The sequence below is a fragment of the Alosa alosa genome, chromosome 14 (assembly GCF_017589495.1).
Source record: "Alosa alosa isolate M-15738 ecotype Scorff River chromosome 14, AALO_Geno_1.1, whole genome shotgun sequence".
NCBI classification, from domain to species: domain Eukaryota; kingdom Metazoa; phylum Chordata; class Actinopteri; order Clupeiformes; family Clupeidae; genus Alosa; species Alosa alosa.
The window spans coordinates 11,524,725-11,546,560 of record NC_063202.1 but is presented as its reverse complement, the minus strand read 5'-3'; the positions used below and the strand labels follow the sequence as shown (position 1 = coordinate 11,546,560).

The 21,836-nt window shown below is 45.0% G+C and overlaps 1 protein-coding gene across 2 annotated transcripts; it reads right to left on the bottom strand.

The window, feature by feature from the left end:
* Window positions 1–614: 614 nt before the first annotated feature.
* Window positions 615–18,796, bottom strand: LOC125307362 (aggrecan core protein-like). Of its 2 annotated transcripts, XM_048263296.1 has the most exons (19): window positions 18,686–18,796; window positions 14,753–14,838; window positions 14,179–14,559; window positions 13,217–13,391; window positions 12,767–12,894; window positions 12,193–12,486; window positions 11,414–11,752; window positions 11,026–11,200; window positions 10,397–10,524; window positions 9,219–9,512; window positions 8,971–9,069; window positions 6,884–8,461; window positions 6,517–6,624; window positions 5,076–5,189; window positions 3,438–3,596; window positions 3,144–3,226; window positions 2,737–2,881; window positions 2,173–2,355; window positions 615–1,466 (listed from the first exon to the last, which is right to left on the bottom strand). In XM_048263296.1, exons 1-19 carry the CDS (start codon window positions 18,724–18,726, stop codon window positions 1,393–1,395), a joined length of 4,584 nt encoding a protein of 1,527 aa, XP_048119253.1. In that variant the 5' UTR covers window positions 18,727–18,796; the 3' UTR covers window positions 615–1,392. The 2 variants fall into 2 exon arrangements, with proteins under 2 accessions (XP_048119253.1, XP_048119254.1); XM_048263297.1 differs by lacking the exon at window positions 5,076–5,189.
* Window positions 18,797–21,836: the final 3,040 nt, after the last annotated feature.

The following is a 21,836-nucleotide window of genomic DNA, read 5'->3' as shown; positions in this document are numbered from 1 at the left end:
TTTCAAACTAGGGTCTGTATTTGGATGATAACAAGTCTACGTTTTCGTTTGGGATCAAAACACATCAATTGGGGCAGTTTTGAGTATGTTCGGAAAATGTGTTTAATAACAAATAGCCATATAACTGAAGCTTGGGGGCAGTGTCACTCCATCAAAGTAAATCGGTCCTTTAAGCCCCTGACTAGGCTCAAAATATCATGACATGTCTGTGCTCCCATGGAGAGGCCCACTGCAGATGAGTGTTTCTACATATGTGTGTGTGCGGTCAGTGCATTATCTTACTCTTCCTTACTGCAGATGAGTGTTTTTACATACAGTATGTGTGTGCGGTCAGTGCATTATCTTACTCTTCCTCCGGTTGCCACCATCTTTCGAGGATGAAGTCCGCTCAAGTCGATCACCGAACTCTCCTGCTATTGCATCCATTGACAGTAGTTTGTGGCACATTCGGTAATCAATTTATATTTTTTGGTAATCGACTTTCGGGAATCAACTTGTATTTTGAGCGTAGACAGTGGCTTTAAGGAAAGACATAGTGACATTGCCCCCAAGCCACAGTTATATGCCTATTTGTTATTCAATGCATTTTCAAGTCTTACTCAAAGCAGCACGGATTGACGTTTGGTCCCAAACAAAAAAAATAGACTTGTTGTTATCCAAAAATTGACCCCAGGTTGTAAAACACAAAACTTCCACTTTAATTCAGAGATGCCACACTGGGGTATAATTCTATGCTAAGATCACTGTCCTCACTGATCACACATAAGTTTTACTAAATTTGTTACACACTGTGTAAAAATACTTTTACATGTACGTTGCCTATATTAATACCACTGCAATATTTATTGCTATGTTTAGCTCTCTGGAGTGTTAAATATAGTTGTGTTCTGACGCCCAGCAGCTTTGTTGGCAGAGCACACAGCAGCACTGGTACATATTAAATAGGATTTAAATAGGATTTTCCATGTCTCTGTCAACTATGACTATGTGTTTCCATGTCTATGTCAACTATGACTATGTGCTATGATGGAGCCATTTATTTCAGTTTGCGGGCCAACAACTACGACAGCCTGCCTCATGAAACACCCCAACCATGTATTAGGGATAATAACAAAAATAAAAAAATAAACAAAAATAAAACCAATAGAATCTTAAATAAATGTTCCCTTTTTAAATAGTCAAAGTCACAAGGTGATATTTTAATCCATGCGTTCAAGCAGATAGACAATGGATTCAAATCATTGCTATCTTTGGTGTCCTCAGCGTTTAAACCGTACAAAATGGCCACTTTGGTTGCTTGGTTTTTTTCTTAAGAGTCATTTATTTATAGAAAATAATTGTTATAAAATAACTATATGTTAAAATCTCTCGAGAGGGTCCTCTCCTGGCTGCTTAGCTGGATCTGTTGTGTGCCGCTTGCGATCGAGTCCTGGTGGATCTTTTCCTCAGCCTGAGGGTGGAGTTGGCTGCGGGAGAAGAGCGCGGCAGGAGGAATAGTCACATCAAGCGTGAGCTTTCAATCTGATTTCTTTTCAAATGGCACACAGAGTACACAAATGACACTAAATCCATGCACTCATACAGTGTAAAAGCTACGACGACATACGACGGCTGAAAATCATCACTCTGACAAACATGTGCTTGTGCTACTGTATATCTCCACAGTGCTAATAAGCCTGGCATAAGGCCAAACATGCGCTCATGCTATATCTCCACAGTGCTAATTAGCCTGGAATGAGGCCAAACATGTGCTCGTACTACTGTATATCTCCACAGTGCTAATAAGCCTGGCATGAGGCCAAACTGTGCTTGTGCTACTGTATATCTCCACAGTGCTAATTAGCCTGGCATGAGGCCAAACATGTGCTCGTACTACTGTATATCTCCACAGTGCTAATTAGCCTGGCATGAGGCCAAACATGTGCTCGTCCTACTGTATATCTCCACAGTGCTAATAAGCCTGGCATGAGGCCAAACTGTGCTTGTGCTACTGTATATCTCCACAGTGCTAATTAGCAAACATGTGTTCATGCTATATCTCCAGTGCTAATTAGCCTGGCATGAGGCCAAACATGTGCTTGTACTACTGTATATGTCCACAGTGCTAATTAGCCTGGCATGAGGCCAAACATGGCAGACAGTGTATATATATATATGATAGCATGCACTTACACATTCTGCATTCCACCTGGGGTTTCTCCCACTGGCCGTCATGCAGGCAGCGGACCACTGGGGGGCGCCGCTGGACGAAGCCCTCGTTGCACTGGTACCTGATGATGGAGTTCACCTGGTAGCGGTCCTTCTTGTTCCCATACATGCGCGCATTCTCCACCTCAGGAGGAGGGCCACACAAAACTGCAGAGCACATGCAAAAAGAATCAGGCCAGAGGTGACCAAGGAATTTAACTTAAAAATGTATATATTTATAAGGAGTGAAAAGGTAACAATGAGTAGATGGCATGGCTTTTCCCTATCAGTCTGTCAAACCATCAGTTAATGCATTCATCACCCATGTATGGCCCAAAATCTATTTTCCTTTAGTTCACATATTATCATGTCATTCACAGCCTGACAAAACATGAAACCCTGAGACAGTGGCAGGGTGAGTGGTCAGAAACAACATGACCCATCTGGAGTTGGTATCAGCAGCTGCACCAACCTGGCCCACTCTTGCAGGTAAAAGGCAGCTGCACCAACCTGGCCCACTCTTGCAGGTAAAAGGGCAGCTATACCAACCTGGCCCACTCTTGCAGGTAAAGGGCAGATGGTAGTTGCATGGCACGTCGTTCCACTGGCCGTTCTCGTGCCAGATCATCACCACACAGTCCTCTCCGGAGTTGAAGTAGTTGTCCGGCTGGTTCGGCCTCCAGTTGATGAATTGCTAGGAGAGGAGTGGTGTTGTCATGGAAACCATCCCAGTAAGAACAGCGAGAGCTCACAAATGTTCTGAATTCCCCTTACCCCACCCCCACTTTCCAAAGAAATACAATTCTGTTCTGAATTGAATTGTGTTTAGTATTCAGTTCAACAAGCTTATGGCTAACCTGACATCAAAGGAATTATTTAGTTTTTAATTATGTTTTGGAAAATGAATCAAATGGACTCTTTGTCAGTACAGGCTACAGTAGAGTGGCTGGGTTTACCAGAGGAGTGCCGTCTGTCCAGCGGAAGTCATTCTCCACGGTCTTATCATTCAGGCCAATCCACTGGTAGTCCTGAGCGTGGGCTGCCATATACAGACAGACAATGGAAACCATAAAATTATACACACACAGAAACACACACACACACACACACACACATTCACACATACACAAATAAACACATACACATTCATATACATACAGTATCATAAACACATCCATAAAGCCCCTCTGAGCACCCGTGCCCACACACACACAGTCACAAAGATGATCCTACTGTTGAGTTGGACTCACAGTTGACAAAGTGCTGTTCCTCGGGCGTGATGATGCTGACCAGGTGGGCGTTGAGGTCCCTGCAGCGCTGTTCGGCGTCCTCCCAGGTCTCGCGCTCGGCAAAGTGCAGGTAGCAGTTGCCCTGGAACTTAGTCCAGCCGTCCTCACAGGTCTGCTCATCTGCAGCGCCACCAGGTGGCAAGGACGTAGGTTAACACTTGCCGCACACACACCCCACTAACCCAACACAGAACATGAGCCTATCGATGACTCTGGGGCAAAAGACTCAACATCAAGGGAAAACGGATTGTTTTCTTTAAAGAAGGAGTACACAGAGAAAGCAAAAGACTGTAGAGTGATGTATTGTATTGTAGTGTAATGTATTGTGTGCTTGTATAGGTTCGATAGGGTGCATGGACTTGCAAATCTTAAATGTGACTAACAAGAATGTGTTAAAGGAGGTAAATTCACTTTAAATATTCATTTCATAGGGGCCAAGGAATTGTCCTCGCATCTATTTGATTTTAGTAGATAATTATACAGATGAATTCATCTCAGAATATTCCACAGAAATTCCACTCTACTCAAATACTATATTACAGTAAAAAAATACAGGTAAAAATACAGATTACAGTCTTGCTAAAAAATCCTTCATTTGAAATATATATATATATATATATATATATAAATAAAATATATATATATAAATAAAACAAGCTTAAATGTATGTTTAATAATGTTAAAAACATTGTCCATTGGAATGCGCTAAGGGATTTCTACTCTTTGCTGACCAGCATTTCTGCTTTACCCCACCCTACCCCACCTGTGTTCCTTTTTCAGTTAAATGTTTCTTTCCCTAAATGAGCTCATAGAGGAGTTGAACAGGCCCTGAAGTAAACATCACCTCAGCAAATGGAAATTACTGTTAACTTTTCAACAGTAATACTGTAGATTTCTCAGCAGTGATGTCTCAAGGAGGGAGGGACTAAAGACTTAGTACGTATCTACTTGATGTTTATACTTGTGATGAATATCCATGTCTATGCAGTTCAACTGCCATTTCAGAAGCCGGTTGTGCTCTCTCCAGGAAGAGAGAGAGAGTGTGTTTCTGCAGTATGTACAGTGTGTGTGTGTGTGTGGATATTTGTTTTTCTCCTTGTTATGATCAATGCTGTCATTCGTTCTTTCACCGCACCTAAATGACTCATAATCGGAAACATTTGAACCCTAATGGCTACATCGGCACACACCTGTGGGGAAGAAGAGGGGTGGAAATAAGCACACACACACACACACACACACACACACACACACACACACACACACACTCACACACACACACACACACACACACACACACACACACACACACACACACTCACACACACACACACACACACACTCACACACACACACACACACACACACACACACACAGGGTATTTTGAGAAGGGACCATAACATTCAACCTCAACAAATCCCCCGTCACCTTTTCAATAAGCTGACGAAGCGAGAAAGCGTGTGAAGGTGTTTGCCACCCTGCACCTTCTGCTTTCATTGTTTCATCACTACAGCTGTTACAGTATTTGTTGTTGTTGACGTTGCTGTTGTTGTTTTTGAGAGGGGTTTTTATGTTAGTAGCTGAAGCGGACCTCGTACCAATCTCGCAGCGCTTCCCTCCATAGCTGGGCAGGCATAAGCATGTGAAAGAGTCCCCGCGCTCCACACACGTGGCGCCGTTGGCACACGGGTTTGAGTGGCACACGTCAAGTTCTGCAAAAAAACGTCCAGGTTTCGTTCTTTCTGTGCTCTTTCTCGTCTTTTTGTTGAAGGGAGAGGGAAAGGAAAGAATGCCGTCAGGGCTGGAGTCTAGGGGGGGATGGGGGTGGGTAAAGGACGGGGGGGTATGGGGGTGGGTGGCTAGATGGGGGGTGGGTAAAGGGGGGGGGGTATGGGGGGGGGTGGGGGGGATGGGGGGGGGGGGTGGGGGGGGATGGGGGGGATGGGGGGGGGGGGGGGGGGGGTGGGGGGTAAAGGGATGCCCAGGCAAGCGAGAATTCAGGTCTGCTGAGACAAAGTTGACCCATAACATTATCATCATTTTATTCCAAAGATAGAGATGTCATAACATGTTTGATATATATATATAATATCTCAAAACATAAAATGTATCTGTTTATCTCTGTTTATATAACAAAGGTTATATGTTGATTTTTATTTCATAGAGAGATTATGTTTGGTATCAACATTTGTCTTGAGAAGCAGATTATTCCTGTAACCAGCAAAGTGAGCAGCAAGAGCTGTTAGCATCAGAGCATACCATTTATCACAAAGTGAGTTAAAAGTTAGCCATCTTACTTTGGATAACATCACACAATCTTGGACAGTTTTTGTCTAGTACAATAATGTTTTGAATCCAATTTGAAAACGCATAATGCTGCATAACATACTACATGTTTGATAATGTAATCAAAAACCAAAGTTTTGCCAAAGTTTTGTAGGGAAACTGATAAGCCAGCTTTGTGATACACCATTTGAGAGATTGTGCAAAGAGCAGCAGTTTAAGCGAGGCAGAAGCATTTTTACAGCTGCACAAAAACAACGCACTCATATGGAGAGGTGTCTCACAGCCTCCAAAACACCTTGTGAAGGAAAAGGACTGTCACAACAAACAAACAAACAAAAAAACAAACAAACAACACCCCCACCATCTTGCAATCCATAGGGTGTGTGAACATGAGCACAAACACTGATGAGGGGCAGAGGAAGACTCTGGACACCGTTAGGAGAGAGCGTGACCACAACACACAAACACAACACAACATGGACACAACATGGACACAACATGTGAGAATGACGCTGGAGCATGCAGAGTAGTTTACACAACTGTAAAATTAGTGATCACACAATCAAACATGGATTCGTGCAATTTCATGGAATTAATCACAAAATAGACACAATAACACATTCAGTACATACAGAGAAGCGGTGACCAGCTGTTGCATGTACAAGGCTTCATGCTAAAGAATTGAACTGTGGAGAATAACACGTCACCAGATCAGATGCCTGTGATACAAACTGCACCGGTAGCGCTACTCACCGAGCTGGCAGTCTGCCCCCGTCCGACCTGGTGGACAGAGGCACAGGCCGACGCCGTCCTGGACGGTACACGTCCCCACACCACATGGGTTCGGGTCACAGGGGTCAACTAATAAGGAAGCAGAAAAGACTCCTCATTCTGATGGTGCCAAAAAGACTGATGGTATCAGCTTATCAAATAAACACCTCAACATCAGTCTATGTTATAAACCAGGAGAGTATTCAACATTTCAATCTGAATCCATCAAAAATTGGCACACCACAAAATATGTATATGTAGAAAATAAATATCTCTATTTGTATTTATATATATGTATATTTTATATGAATGTTTGAATATAAATGAAGATTCATGAAGAATCACCCACTGTCGTCCAGTGCTGGCTTCTCCACGACGGCTGGTGTTTGCAGTGTGAAGGCTGGGGTGGTGGTGGCCACCAGAGGGGCAGGGGTGGCGTAGGGCTCCCCGGCACTGTCCTGCAGCTGGGCCGGTGCTTGGTCCGGCGAGGAGGTCCTGCTCACAAACTGGGCAGGGGCCTGGGCGTACAGCACCTCACTGGGTGGGTGGGACTCGGTCGGGTGGGGCTCAGCGAGGTGTGGAGAGGAGCCCGGCGGGGAGGTGTGGTGGTAGGCGTGGGGGTGGGGGTCACTGCTGCCGCTGGTGCTGCCGATAGTGCTGCTGTCGAAGCTGCTGCTGCCGCTGCTGCCTGAGGAAAGCCCACTGTGATCTCCGCTGATCTCCACCGGGCCCTTCCCGAGCTCCTGGCTCTCTGTCGGGTGGACGCTGACCTCCACCGTGCTGCTGTCGGTCAGGAGGATGACGTCCCCGCTGGCAGAACCTCCTGAGGAGAACCCGCTGACATCACCCGATCCTCCAGAGCCGCTCGCCATGCCGGAACCGCCAGAACCGCCAGAACCGCCAGAACCGAACTGCAGGAAGCCAGATGCCTCCTGCTCTTCTGCCAGCTTGACTGTCCGGTCGGTGAACTCCGAGCCAAACAAAGTGATCCGAGGGAAACCGGAACCGCTGCCTGACCCGCTCACATCTCCACTTGAGAGTCCACTTCCATCTCCGCTCTGGAAGCCGCTGACATCTCCTGAGGCCTCGGAGTGACCGCTGGAACCGGACCCGGACCCAGAGATAGGCCCGGCGCTGGACCAGTCTCCAGAGCCGCTGAAATGGACTCCGGCGCCTCCGAGCTCCTGCTCCACGCGGGGGGAAGAGGATGAGATCTCCACATACCTGCCGCCACCGACAAAGAAGATCCGCGTGCCACTACCGTCAAGATCGCCCGAGTGGGCGCTGGTGTCTCCACTCAGGTCCTGCTCACTCGAGCTGGACGCTGAGGAAATCCCAGAGGACTCCCAGCTCTCCCCTGAGGACCCACTGGACATGTCTGAGGAAGACCCGCTGGACACATCTGACGAGGAACCGCTCTCCTCAGAGCTGAACCCTGACCCGGACGCACTTCCTGATCCCATGTCTCCACCGACAAATCCAGATCCCAGTGGGAATGTCAAGACTTCAGGGATTCCCTGTCCAGTTTCCTGTGCCATTCCTGACGCAGATTTCTCGCCGTACAAAGCGGGCCCAGTACTGGAGAAGGTCACAACAAACCCTGATCCTTCTTCATTCCAGCCAGAACCAGAACCAGACAAGTCTCCACTAGTGCCCGACCCAGATCCAGACCCAGATGGTACCACAGTGGTACCCCAGCTGGCCTCTCCACTGGTGCCAGACCCAGACCCACTGGTACCACTGGCTTCACCACTAGCCAGGCCACTTCCACTGGCTGACGCCTCACCAGAGAAGCCACCGGATCCTGAGGGCAGTTCTGCAGAACCAGAACCTGAGGGCAGTTCTGCAGAACCGGATCCTGAGGGCAGTTCTGCAGAACCAGAGCCTGAGGGCTCCACAGCAATGGGAGCAGTGATGGAGGGAACCACTGAAGCCAGGAGAGAGAGGGGGGGGGGTAGGTAGCGTCTTAATAAGATAGACTGCATATATATACATATATACAATAAAATGGCATACATGCATAAAATGTGATTCAAATGAAAGATAAGGCTTTGAAGCTTACTTTTCCACTGTTTACATTATGTACTTGGCAAACAATTATAGAAGCAAAATAATCCAGAAGTCATATGTCATAATTATAAAAACTATATTTCTATTTTTCATTTCAAAACCCCAAAATAAAGACTTCAGATGCCATATTCTCAACTACACACTGGATGGCAGCAAAGTGCTCTGTATCGTTGAAAAGGTCTAATAACAGTGTTACAATGGTGACTTATTGGGGTGTCAGAGGCCCAGAAAGCACTCAGAACCATAGGAGAGGGCTCGTTCAACACGACAGACTGAACCATAGGAGAGGGCTCGTTCAACACGACAGACTGAATAAGGAGGTTGTAACAGATACAGTATATCTTAAACCACAAGTAGAAATCATACCTGGACGGAGCAGGTCTGTAATTGTTGTCCCATTGATAAGTACTTCTTCAATTTCTGTTATGTTCATTCCAGTCTCATTGAGAAGTGCAAACTGATCGGCTGTGGATATTCAAACATTGCAATTAATCACTTTACTAATTGATAAACAGCTTGTTTATTTGGCATTTATCAGGCTGGCACCAGATTTCCATCCTCCGTTTGCATCTGAGACCTAAACACTAGTATTATTTCTTCTGATTCATTGTTACCTTTGAAGCAGAAGCAATCGAATCTTGCGTTTGGCTCAGGGTAGCTGGTCTGGTTAGCGTGCAGGTAGATGGTGTGGACGCCGGCCTTTCCTCCACCGCACAGCTCACGGGGGCTGCTGATTGGATAACGCACACTGCGGTCCGACAGCCAACCGGCACGGCACCTGTCGTAACCGTTACGCCAGGCGGAGTACAGCTGGCCCGTGGAGGCCAGCGTGGCGTTCCTCTCCTGACAGGCAGTGACCGCCTCGTCATAGCTAAAGCCCTCAGCAGAACTTACATGGAAGAACTCACCTACGAGTGAGAAAGAGAGAGAGTGAGAGAAATAGAGAGAACAAGAGAGAGGAAATGAGGGAGGTGTAGCAGGGAGAAGAAGAAGGCAAAAGATAAATATAGTGTTCAATAGTGTCCCTTTAACTTTACTGCCTAAGAAAGGTGCCATACTAGTGGAATGGATTAGTTTCTCAATGAGCACAAAAACCTGATGGAAATGCATACTGTATCTGTACTGTAAGCTACTTTGGGCAAAAGCATTTGGTAAATAAAAATGAATGAATGAAGACATGCAGTTAATCATCTGACTTCTATATTAGCATCTGATAGTAATGCGGTGAGATAGTAGAGTTTGACAACAAACAGTATTTATGGAGTAATGCTGTCAGATAGTAAAGTTTGACCACGGTTTGTTGCTATCCACTGTCTCTATCCTTCTAATGCCCTGTGTTCAGCACAAACACACAGCTGATTAGGCTCATGATGTGCTGAATCAAGTCTGCTTTAGCTGGGTTAGTTTAAAAAAGTGCAAACAGATGGAGATCATGAGGAGCAGATGGCTACTGCATGCTCCGTGAGAATAAAACTCTAATGCCTAATGTCTAAAACCTTTCAGATGAGGAGCCTCTGTATTGCACCTCTTCATGAAAATAAAAAAAGCTAAGACACTGAATATGCATGACTGAATGAGACCCTCAATGTACTGTAGGTGTTAGATGAAAGCCCGAGCCTACGTTCTTCTCAAAACAAAATTTCAGTGCATTTATGCAATGAAGAGCATGACTGGTGATGCACTTTGTCGTCATTTTGGTTATGCTATCACACATTTCATCATAATCGATGGAATCTTAACGTGTCAGATTAGCACACGGTAAATGCGTCTAGACGGTGTCTGAGTTCGTTACCCTTGAGCTGGCCGATGTGGCAGTAGACATCATAGCGCTCGTCTGCAGGGCGAAGACCGTAAGACCTGACCCCCGGCAGGTGCTCCAAGTCCCCAGCACACTTATCACGAGGACGGACAATGGGATACCTTTACGACACAATTACCAACAAATTATTACCTGAAATGGAGAGTGCGACACCTTTAGAGCTTTACCATCATACACAGTAGCGTTCTTATGATATTCTTCTATGGACCCTTTCAAGAGAGTTCCATTATCAGCATCATAGTTGGCTCCACAAGACTTCCTTTTTAACATTCCATATGTTATCTTAATGCAGAGGAAGTAGATTGGGGCCCAAATAGAACGTTCAAGTATTGTTTTTGTTTTTATTGTTGAAAGGGTCTATATCTACTGTATATTCTTCTAAATTTAACTTTCAGATGATGTTTATTTTCTAAACAACACTGTCATTAATACGATATTATTGAAAGGATATATTGTAACATATTTCCAGGTCCACATATATATTTCTGTAAATGATTTTGTGAAATAGACTTCCTGAGAGAGCCAGTGGTTTCTTAACCACAGCACTGAAGCTTAGGGAGCTAACCAACACAGAGAATAATCCTGACAGTCCTGTCCACTACCTGACGGTCTGGTCAAGGAGCCAGCCAGCGTCGCACTGGTGGTATCCCCCCTCGTAGGCCGTCTGGAGCTGCTCGGAGGTTGCCATGATGGCACCCACGCTCTGGCACGCCAGCTGGGCCTCCACGAAGGTGAAAGCGTAACGGCTGGAGCCGGGGCGGTAGTGGAACACCACACCTGCACACAGGTGAGAGAGAAATGGAGTACCAGTATGTCGTTTTTGTTTCTCGAAATGTTCTCTAAATGAGTAATGAATGTACATTGAGTAAAAGTAGTGTTTAGTGAGCGCTTAAAATGACGGTCACTTCAGTAAACTGATATAGAGTTAGTGTTTTTGTGGAGTGTTGTGTCCTGGGTTGTGTTGTGTTGGTCATGTGACTTCTGACCCACCTGACCCCACTGCTCCGCTGTAACTGACATGTGGAATCTCCGCCTCCACCACAGGCCGAGCCGTGGCTTTCACGATGAGGTCAGGGACGAGGTCCGGGATCACCTCGGTGACGTCTGGGGGCGGGAACAGCGGTGCTTGAGTGACAGGCCACCAGACGGGCTTGGTGGTCTCGGGCTGATGCGTGACCACCTCCCCTACTTTCACCTCGCTCTCCGTCACTTCCTTGATGAACACCTCCGGGCCCGGGGTTTCTGTGGCGATGCTGAGAAGGCCTGGCTCAGTGGTGGTCTGGCCTCCGAAAGGAAAGAAAGGAATGCCAGAGCTCTCCTCACCATCATCTGAAGGAGGGGGGCAGAGACGAGGCCATCACAGACAGTGTTACAGACAGTTACATACACTTCACAGACAGTGTTACAGACAGTTACATACACTTCACAGACAGTGTTACAGACAGTTACATACACTTCACAGACAGTGTTACAGACAGTTACATACACTTCATGTGGAGCGCTTGCTTGCTTTCTAACAGTTCTTCTCAGAATGTCGTTTTTGAGAGGAATCATACGTATGGCTTTATTAGCACAGTAACCATGGTGACAGAGTGAATGGGTGAAGAAACTAATGAACAGGAACAAAACTCAAAGCGCTCAAAGGGAAAAGTAGCTGCATTCAAACACACCAGCAAGATATAATTGAGTTTATGAATTGGAGACAACATAAAAATGTGTCCTGCATGTTTTATTTGAGCAGTGTGTAACATATGAGACAGCCCATTTACCTTCATAGCAGATGGCATCGTAGCGGGATTCTGGGTCGGGATAGCCCGTCTGGTTTGTGAATCGGTAGACAGTGCGGACTCCCAAAAGCCCACCTCCGCACTGTGGCCGAGCAATGTTGATTGGGTAGCGCACGCTGCGGTCAGCTAACCAACCGGCGTTGCAGACATCCATGCCCTGCTGCCAGGCCAGGTAGAGCTCACCTGTGGTGGCCAGCCGCGCCCCCAGCCTCTCACACTGGGCTTCAGCCTCCACAAAGGTGAACTTCTCAGGGGACATGGAGTAAAACACTTTCCCTAATGCGACACAGGCACATTCAGACGTTTGGTTTGCCATTTGTTTTGTTTGAAATATTCAAAATGGTCAAACATGGAAAAAGACAATATTTTCAGTAATTGTATTCGTACAAATATTTAGATATTTTTTAAAGATAAAGATATTTAAAACATTTGAAATGACAGCAAATATTTCTGTACAAATATTTCTGTTCATGTGTACTTGCTTACTACCTTAAAAAGACAGAAATAAGATAAGGATCTCAAATACTATGCAGATACTGTAACATGCAAGCAGTACCTGTCATCTTCTCTGCAAAGCAGTACACATCATACGTCTCGCTGGTGTTCCTGATGCCATAGGTCCGCACTCCAGGGAAGTTCTCTTTGTCACCATAGCAAGGCTCTCTGGGATCATGAATGGGGTACCTGCAGGTGCGTAGTGATCCAAAGTTTAGAACAGCCAATCATGATTAAGTGACAACAGCAGAGTGAGAGGTGTTGAGAATTTCCCCTCTCAATTCTGATACTGGTGAAGCTAGTTTTGAAACATATGATTATGTATCTCTTAATACAAAACCTGAACACAAAGGTATTCCTTTAAGAGCATACTCTCACACACACCAATGCACACATGAGCAAAGCACACACACACACACACACACACACACACAACAATGCACACATGAGCAAAGCACACACACACACACACACACAAAACAATGCACACATGAGCAAAGCTGCTGTATACCTGACAGTCTCGTCAGCCAGCCAGCCAGCATCACACTGGTGAAATCCTTCATCGTATGCAGCCTGCAGCTGCTCGGCACTGGCGATGACGGCGCTGTTCTGAACGCAGGCTGCCTTGGCCTTCTCAAACGTCAGGGTATAGCGAGAGGTGATGGCACGGTAATGGAAAACAATACCTGGACAAGACGCATTGGAAGAAGTATAAGTATAAGTATATATACTCTTTTGATCCCGTGAGGGAAATTTGGTCTCTGCATTTATCCCAATCCGTGAATTAGTGAAACACACTCAGCACACAGTGAACACACAGTGAGGTGAAGCACACACTAATCCCGGCGCAGTGAGCTGACTTCAGCCGTGCCTACTGGTCGGGGTTCGAACCCAAGAATGCTCAAAACGTACTGTGTGTATCCTGAAATGTTGTGTATGTACTGTATTTGAGTGTATATATGCCTGTATGTATCTATGTGTGCACGTATAGACTGTATGTGTATGTGTATATACAGAATACACACTGACCTTTCTCCCTCAGGAACATGCAACACTCATCATGAGTGATTCTTCAGACTAAATATTTCCTAAATATTTCCAACTCATATATGTTTTACTTATTTTATTTCTATTTATTTGTATCGGTAATACTTGTGAACACATATCATCTACCCTGGACAAAGACCTCAATAGTGTAATACTTGTAAACACATATCATCTACCTTGGACAAAGACCTCAAAAGTGTAATACTTGTAAACACATATTATCTACCTTGGACAAAGACCTCAAAAGTGTAATACTTGTTAACACATATTATCTACCTTGGACAAAGACCTCAAAAGTGTAATACTTGTTAACACATATCATCTACCTTGGACAAAGACCTCAAAAGTGTAATACTTGTTAACACATATCATCTACCTTGGACAAAGACCTCAAAAGTGTAATACTTGTTAACACATATCATCTACCTTGGACAAAGACCTCAATAGCGTCAGAGCTGTCCTCAATCTCATGCATGACTTCACAGCGGAACACTCCGGTGTCGTTGGAGAGCAACTCCGTGATCTTTATCGAGGCGTCCGTAGGGGTCATGGGGTAGCCCACCATGGTGACCCTATCCAGGTACTCGTCCGCTACCCTAATCACGCCCTCCGAGGCTACCAGGACGTTGGTGACCTTGTCCTTGGTGACGTGGGTCCACTTGATGCGGTGGGAGAGCGGGGCAATGGGGGGGGCGCCGGGGTCATGCGGGGTGTTGTCCTGGAAGTAGCAGGGCAGGACCAGTGTGCCGCCCATCAACACACGCACGGGCTTCTCCGATGGGATGCTCACACTCAGAATCTCAGGGTCTGCAGACACACATGTGCATACACACACACACACACACACACACAATTACAGAATGAATACACACAAACAAAACACACATAATGAAATATAATTTGTGCGTGATGTACAGCAACACTTTCCATATGTGACTCCATATGTGACTTCATATGTACTTGATGCTCATTCTCCTGCACCAGCCAGATGGCATCTTACCTGTGTCTGACATTTCACCAAAGGTCATGGTAGTCCATGCAGTTTGCCACAGCGTACACAACACAAGCAATGCAATCATGGTGTACCTGAAAAGCAAAATTGTATTATTTAGACTGTGTTATTTTAAGGGTGTTTACCCTGGATGGAGGATTCCTGTAAGCTCATAGCCTACTCCACTCCTCCACTACACATTAGTCATGGGACTATTTTTATTGTAGAGAGTTGTTTAACAGGCAGCATAGCTTCTGAATGCACTATTGTAACTCCATATAAAAGACAACATTGTTCCATGGTGAGAATGAGCTCCTCAGCCCAACAGCAATGAGAGAGACATTTTATCACAGTTCTTATTTATGGCATTAAATTGCAAATAATAACTTAGTGCTGTAATAAACCCCAAGACAAGGACAAGGAGTCTTTTGTCTAAATTCCTACATCCATGACATAGAAAGATTGCATTATAATTTTGATTTTATCCATATGTGAGAGGAAATCTACAGCCTAGATGTTACTCTATGGTGCCTTTCAGCAGAGGCTCATGTTGGGTGGTGAGGGGAACTCATGTGTCATTTATAACTGGACGCCAAGTGCTCAGACTACAGCCAAAGAAAAGACTACTGTTCCCACCATGCCACAGTGTTTCAGGGAAATCCACTGAAGCAGAGGGAAGGAAGAAACAAAACATTTGTCACTCTTGCCAGCCTGTCAACAAGCTTGTCAGCAGTCCCAGGTGTCTTTTTTTCCGCAGTCTGCTTTGGTACACGGCCATTGCGTCAAGTCACACAAATAGAGCTTCCACTGGATGCCAAGCAGGGTTTGAAAATGCAACATTCAAATTCGAACGGCTAAACTGGGGTCCCTTTCAGCATTGTAACTGAGCTGAGTCTAAGCAGCTAACTGCTGGACCTGTGAGTGCCAGAACGTGTGGCGTTGCCATGGTGACACATCATACAGAAACAGAATTTTCCTCCTCTGTAGAATTTCCAGACGTCACAAACCAGGAAATGACCTCAGCACTGAATGCTCAATGCACAAATACTTATCGCTCTTAAGACTGTTAGGGAGTACAGGCATCCTTTCATAGTGAAACGATCCTTGTGTTTGCTTTAACAAGTACTTCCCTCTTAAGAAATAAATCAATCCTCCTGGAACTGAAGCGAAGCAGGTTCCACTAAAATGACATTGTTAGATACATATTACTGTAAATCTTAATCTGAAATTTTGTGAGGGCTTGGTAAAGATTAAAGCCCTGTCAACCAAAAACAATGTCATAACTCACAGAAAGGATGCAGGGAGTAAAAAAAGCCTAACTTGTAGAGGGAAGCTTGTGGCCAGGCAAGCCAGCTATGAAACACTGAGACTTGACCTCCTCTCTCTCTTTCTCTCTCTCTCTCTCTCTCGGACACTCACGGCTTGTTCTCTAGCAATGACAAGATGCCATTCAGTAAACCGTAAAAGCAAACCGTAAAGGTGGAGTCAGCATTTCCCCCCTGGAAAGCCGTTTGGAAACTCAACCAAAAACACCCACTCCCATCCAGAGCCCTTCCCCATACACGTGTGCTGCATTGGCTACAGGACTCGTGACACACTGACAGATCATTGCATTGATCACCACATTAAGAACAGCCTATGAGTCAGGGGGATGGGAAACGCTGTGCTGCACAGGTAGGGAGGGCTGAAGGCTGAGAGCAATCCAACTGTAAAGCACTGGGACTCACAGGGACCCTCTCTAGGACAGTCACAGCTACTTTAATGTTCCATTCAGGTCACTTAAAATTAAACGCGAAAAGTTTCAGTTACTTCCTTTAAAAAAGTTCCAGGCCAAGAGAGAGAGAGAGAGAGAGAGAGTGGCATGCCCCCTAGTGGTCAATATGGCAAAGACAGCCATGCCTATTTTCTCTGTCCTAATCCTAACATCCCTATAATGAACCATACATTATTTTCACTAACCTTATAGGCTCTATTTAGAACACACACAATATGACCGTCAGCGCCAACTCTGGCGCCGTGGGATTCATCTCTTTGGGGACGAGTAAATAGTTTCTCATGGCCAAGAGCACCACCACCGTCAACATCACTGGATGAGTAACACTTCCCTTGGCATAATAAAACAAACTTTCCGAGATGGATGACAGAAATCAAAAGAAAAGCGTGTTCCAATCCAGCTTCTGGTAGTTTACTGGATCCATTGGTGAGATCACCAATCTATGGGTAATGGGTGCATAAGGAATGCACACCAGTAAGGTTAAAGTATTTATGGGACTCTTGGAAGTACACCAAACCACTTCATAAACTGAAGATGGAGAATCATTCTAAAACCTTCTTTAAAAAAAAAAAAATCTGATCTCTCCAAGTTAACCATGTTTGCTTCAAAAATATACATGAAATATCTCAGGTTTCTTCAAATGAATAGTTAATTCATTCCACATCTAAATGTCATGATGTGGAGCCTCTGGGAATGCAGCTACTTTATTCATTTTCACTAGCCCACACTCTATTATGACTTTCCTTCTCACTTCATAAACTCCGATCATAGTCAACTGCTCATAGTCATAATTTAATAATAATCACTGAGATCAGAGAAATAATTGTGTTGCACCAGACTAATATCAATAGCATGCTAAATAATTCATGGCTGTAGCAGCAGCAGGCTGGCCTGGGATGAACCTGTGCGGCGTGCCAACGCCCTGTGGTTGGAACCGAGGGCTCCCACTCTGGCAGAGCCACCGGATTCTGCACAGGAACGCCAGCTGAACCGACACACACTACAGAACCTGTGTGTCTGGACCCGACCAGAGCCCAGAGAGAGAGACCAGAGAGAGAGAGAGAGAGAAGGCGGTGGTGCTCTGAGGTCCAACAGTGTGTGTTTGTGTGTGAGTTGCATGGTGCTTGTGTATGGCTGATGACCACTACATTTAAGAGGGGTCGCCACCGCACAGCGACAGGAGGACAAAGTCCAGGAGAAAAACTCACAGCCAATATTCCAGCTAATAAACTGGTCAAGTGGAAACAGTCATTGCAACGTTTTCCACAGTTTCATCATGTCGAATTCAGAGCAAAGTCTCTCTATAAATCTCTCTCTCTCTCTCTCTCTCTTCTGTGTCTAACTTCATCTGTCTGTTTCTGTCTGCATCTCCCTCCCCACTATTGATTGAACTCTGTTTCCAAACTCATTTGGGAGCGGATCCCAAAGTCAATGCCCTGCATTCCCAACTGGTGGACATAATTACATCTCTCTAATACCAACACAGAGCTTGTCCCACCGCCACACACGCGATCAAGCCTACTGTATGTCCTCTCATGCCCTATTTCCAAAGAGCCACCATGTTGACCAGGTGCGGTCATGGCACGATATAACACAAAAGATCACTCCAGTTCAAGCAAGTGATGCTGAGGTGCTCGTTTTATACCTGGAGCAGCGGTCAATGAGTGTGTGTCTGTTCTCCTTGCAGTCAGAATTATGAGCACTCTGGTCCCACTGGGCCCAGTGTTAAGAGCTTTCTCTCAGTGTCGAAAGGGCTGTCTCTAGTTTTATCCACAGGCAAGTGCTTGGAGCATAACACTCTGTTTATATCAAGACTAATTTGATTTGAGGATGGAGACCTGAAGGAACAATGGGCAACCAGCACTTAAATAAACATTGAAATGGAGTCACACACCAGTTAGTATAGGGATAAAGGGACATTTTAATTTGCACTACAACAAAGTTATCAAAATCAGTAGCCTATATGCTTAAATCCATTGATCTCCATAGCTCACTTGGTCTAATGAGGACATTAAATATTGTCAAACTCATACATTTACTTAATTGTTGGACATTAGAATATAAAGAAAAATGCACGTGAATACTGGCTCTGAAAAGTATTCCATTACCAAATGAGGCTCTTTCATTAGCCATCAGTATGATCGATGTACGGTAAAGAATGGTCTTACCTTGTCATTGTATAAATCCCAGTTACATACATGCAATACATGCAAATCCTGTCCGCTCTTGTGGAGTTGCTCTTGTAGTTTCCAAGGTCACTCTTTTTTCGTCAACGATCTCTTTACTTGCGTCCCTTCTGCTCGGACGTGGGTAGAGATGCTCTGAGCTTGAGCTGAGGGGCCGAAAGAGTTGCCTTACAAACAGAACGCAAGTTTAGCTGTCAAAGGTGGGAGGGGGAGGGCAAAGGAGGTGGGTTGGAAGGTGGGAGAGAGACATAGGGAGAAAGAAACTTTATTTTGGCACCAAATCAAGTGAGGTAATGCTATACGCACAGTGCCCCTTGACTTCAAACGCGCATCGGAGTGCTCGAATTGCTGGGAATAATTTAACAATTCAATATCGATTCGGACAACAATACGGTAGTGTGACTGTTAGAACTATCTGTCGCCCATAATTTAGAATCATTTAGAAAGAATCGTCGTCTCAGAACATGGCTACAACGCATTTATATACAAGGATACAAGGATACAAGGAAGTTTATTGTCACATGCATATAGTTACTGGAAGTAAGAAATGCAGTGAAATTATGTCTGGTGTCAGCCTATTTGTGCATTAATGGGCTCCATTATATGATGCTTGGCACCAATGACATGCACACACCTATGAAGATGGAAGTTTTTATTTATACTTTTTTTTTATTAACTCCAATTACACATCAGAGGACCACATTTTGAATGGTCAACATTTTCATGTATGTCTGTCGACGTACGTCAGCTGCCCGGCATTCGCTTTACAATGTTCCTAAGAGTAGGGTAACAGACTGTAGCCTGACGAGCCAGACCCACATTAAAATGTAGCCCTGTAGCCCTGGAAGCAAATGTAATTTGCTGCCGCTAGGGTGCCTCTAGATTTCTAGGCTAAACACACTGAGGAAAGGATGGAGAATGTTACGTCTCTCCCTCCTCCTCCTCCATCCATCATTGCAATTAGCGTAAGGAACGCAAACAGCACGGTAGCAGCGAGCAGACAGAGGTGCCCTTTCAGGAGCGCGACCCACCCCCGCGCTTTCTCCCAAAATACCAGAAATTCTCGCGCTGAAAAAAATAGCAACATGCGCAATAAAAATATATACATTTAGGGAGCGGCACACTCGGAAACAGGCCAGCCTTTACCTCTAGTAGCCAGACCTCACCTGTTTGCTTCTCTGCTTGACGCAATGTCCAACCAGAGAGCACGCCCTGGAGGGAGGGAGACGTTGACAGGGCCAAATTGAAGGTGATCCGCTATCGCGACATCTAAATAAGTAAATATGTGTCAGCCTTCGGTATACTATGAACAAGGACGTGACTAAAGTTTCTTGATTAATGCAAAGTGGAACATCCCATGTGGGTGCCTATAAGTGTTTGTCTGGACCTATTGACATTAAACCTCAAACCTCAGAGGAAAGTCCCATGTTTCAAAAATACAAAGCCAAATCATATTGTAATGTAACTTGACAAAAACAATGACAAATGCTTGATAACACAATAAGCTATTGTTGGGTTATACAAATATTTTATTTTTAAATGCTCTCTGTGGTTTTTGGGTCACCTACAAAGTTTAAAAGTAACAAATAAGAAAACAAGAGTTGAATAGTCAAGGACAGAAGCTATTCTGTGTCTATACTGAGCTGTTTAAATTTCAAAATAGAAAATAATTTAGGAGTTCAGACTAGCAGGCAGGACAAGGAGTCCGCTTCCAAGAAATCTGAAAAAAGTTTGAGAAATAATCTTAAAAGATTTTTTGTATAGCCTTTTGTTTCTGGTCTGCTTGGTCAATCACCAACTCGTAGTAGTCAATTCATAAACTGGCATGTGTATGAGACAACAACATATATAGTTTCTACACGGTCTCTGAGTACTTTTCCAGCACTTATGATGTGTTCACAGGGCTGCAAATTGTTTTGGGTGTGTCAGTGCATGTCTGTCCCTGGCTAAGAGCACATTAGGAAAGTTCCTGCCCTCTCCACCTGGTCAAAGGAGTGGTCCCCCACCACCACTACACCATGAATGCATCAGTGACAGAGGGCAAGGCAACCTGGGAAATACCTCCACCTCACACGGGCAAGGGTGACTGTTTCATGTGAGAAGAAGTTTGCATGAGTGTGTATGTGTGTGTGTGTGTGTGTGTGTGTGTGTGTGTGTGTGAAGGTGGGTGGGGTGGGTTGAGTTTAGTTTCATGTGAGGGTAGAGTAGGCAGGTCTGGGGGAAAAAAGCTCATTGTGTCAGGCTGAGATTTGTAAACCGGAAAGGGTAACAGAAGTGTCTGGACAGCACTTAAAACAGGAAAGGTCTGGTTCTGTGGACTCTCTGTAGGGCACCTGCATGTCTCCTTTTAAACCCGAGGTCATTCCCAACCAGTTCAAGTGCTATTGGTCTCTGCTGGTGCATTTGAGCTGTGTTGGTGGGCTTACTGACTGAGCATGTGCACAACATAGAGGGAGTAACAGAATCAAAAACGGATCACAACAAGAGACAACAGGAGGAAAACAGCAAGAAAGACATCCTAGCCTCTTCATGTAATATCGAAACCATCAGAAATACTTCAGACTCAAGTTAAAATAAAGGCATTCATTACATTAAATTTAGTTCATTTAACATTTATACAGAAACAGAGGCTGGACTTGCTTGTAAACATGTTGTAACTGGAGCAAGGGGAAATCACCTGACAAAGACATCCTAGCCTCTTCATGTAATATCGAAACCATCAGAAATACTTCAGACTCAAGTTAAAATAAAGGCATTCATTACATTAAATTTAGTTCATTTAACATTTATACAGAAACAGAGGCTGGACTTGCTTGTAAACATGTTGTAACTGGAGCAAGGGGAAATCACCTGACCAGGAGAACCCAGTGTAAACCCCTGGCAACAGACCTCAGTGTGAAAGCCTCAGCTGAACTGGGCCTGAGAAAGAACATCAAGTATTTGTCATTAGTATATTGTCCTCGGGGCCCAAACGCCTCTGAGAGCCTCATCTACATTCCCTGTAGCAAACAGCTTCCTGCCGAATGCTGAAGCGTTTATGCCACCAGGGGAAGGCTGACCATCTCTTCACAGGCCCCTGTGAGTACATTGACGCGGTGAGGGCAGTTTGTCGCTCCAGGTCTCTCTTCCTGTT

Coding starts and splice junctions, on each gene's coding strand:
- LOC125307362 (XM_048263296.1), bottom strand. CDS start 18,726: ATGTATTGCATGTATGTAACTGGGATTTATACAATGACAAG. Junction 2,356..2,736: donor TACCTGCAAGAGTGGGCCAG/GTTGGTATAGCT, acceptor TGTGCTCTGCAG/TTTTGTGTGGCCCTCCTCCT. Junction 1,467..2,172: donor CCAGGTGGAATGCAGAATGT/GTAAGTGCATGC, acceptor CTTCTCCCGCAG/CCAACTCCACCCTCAGGCTG.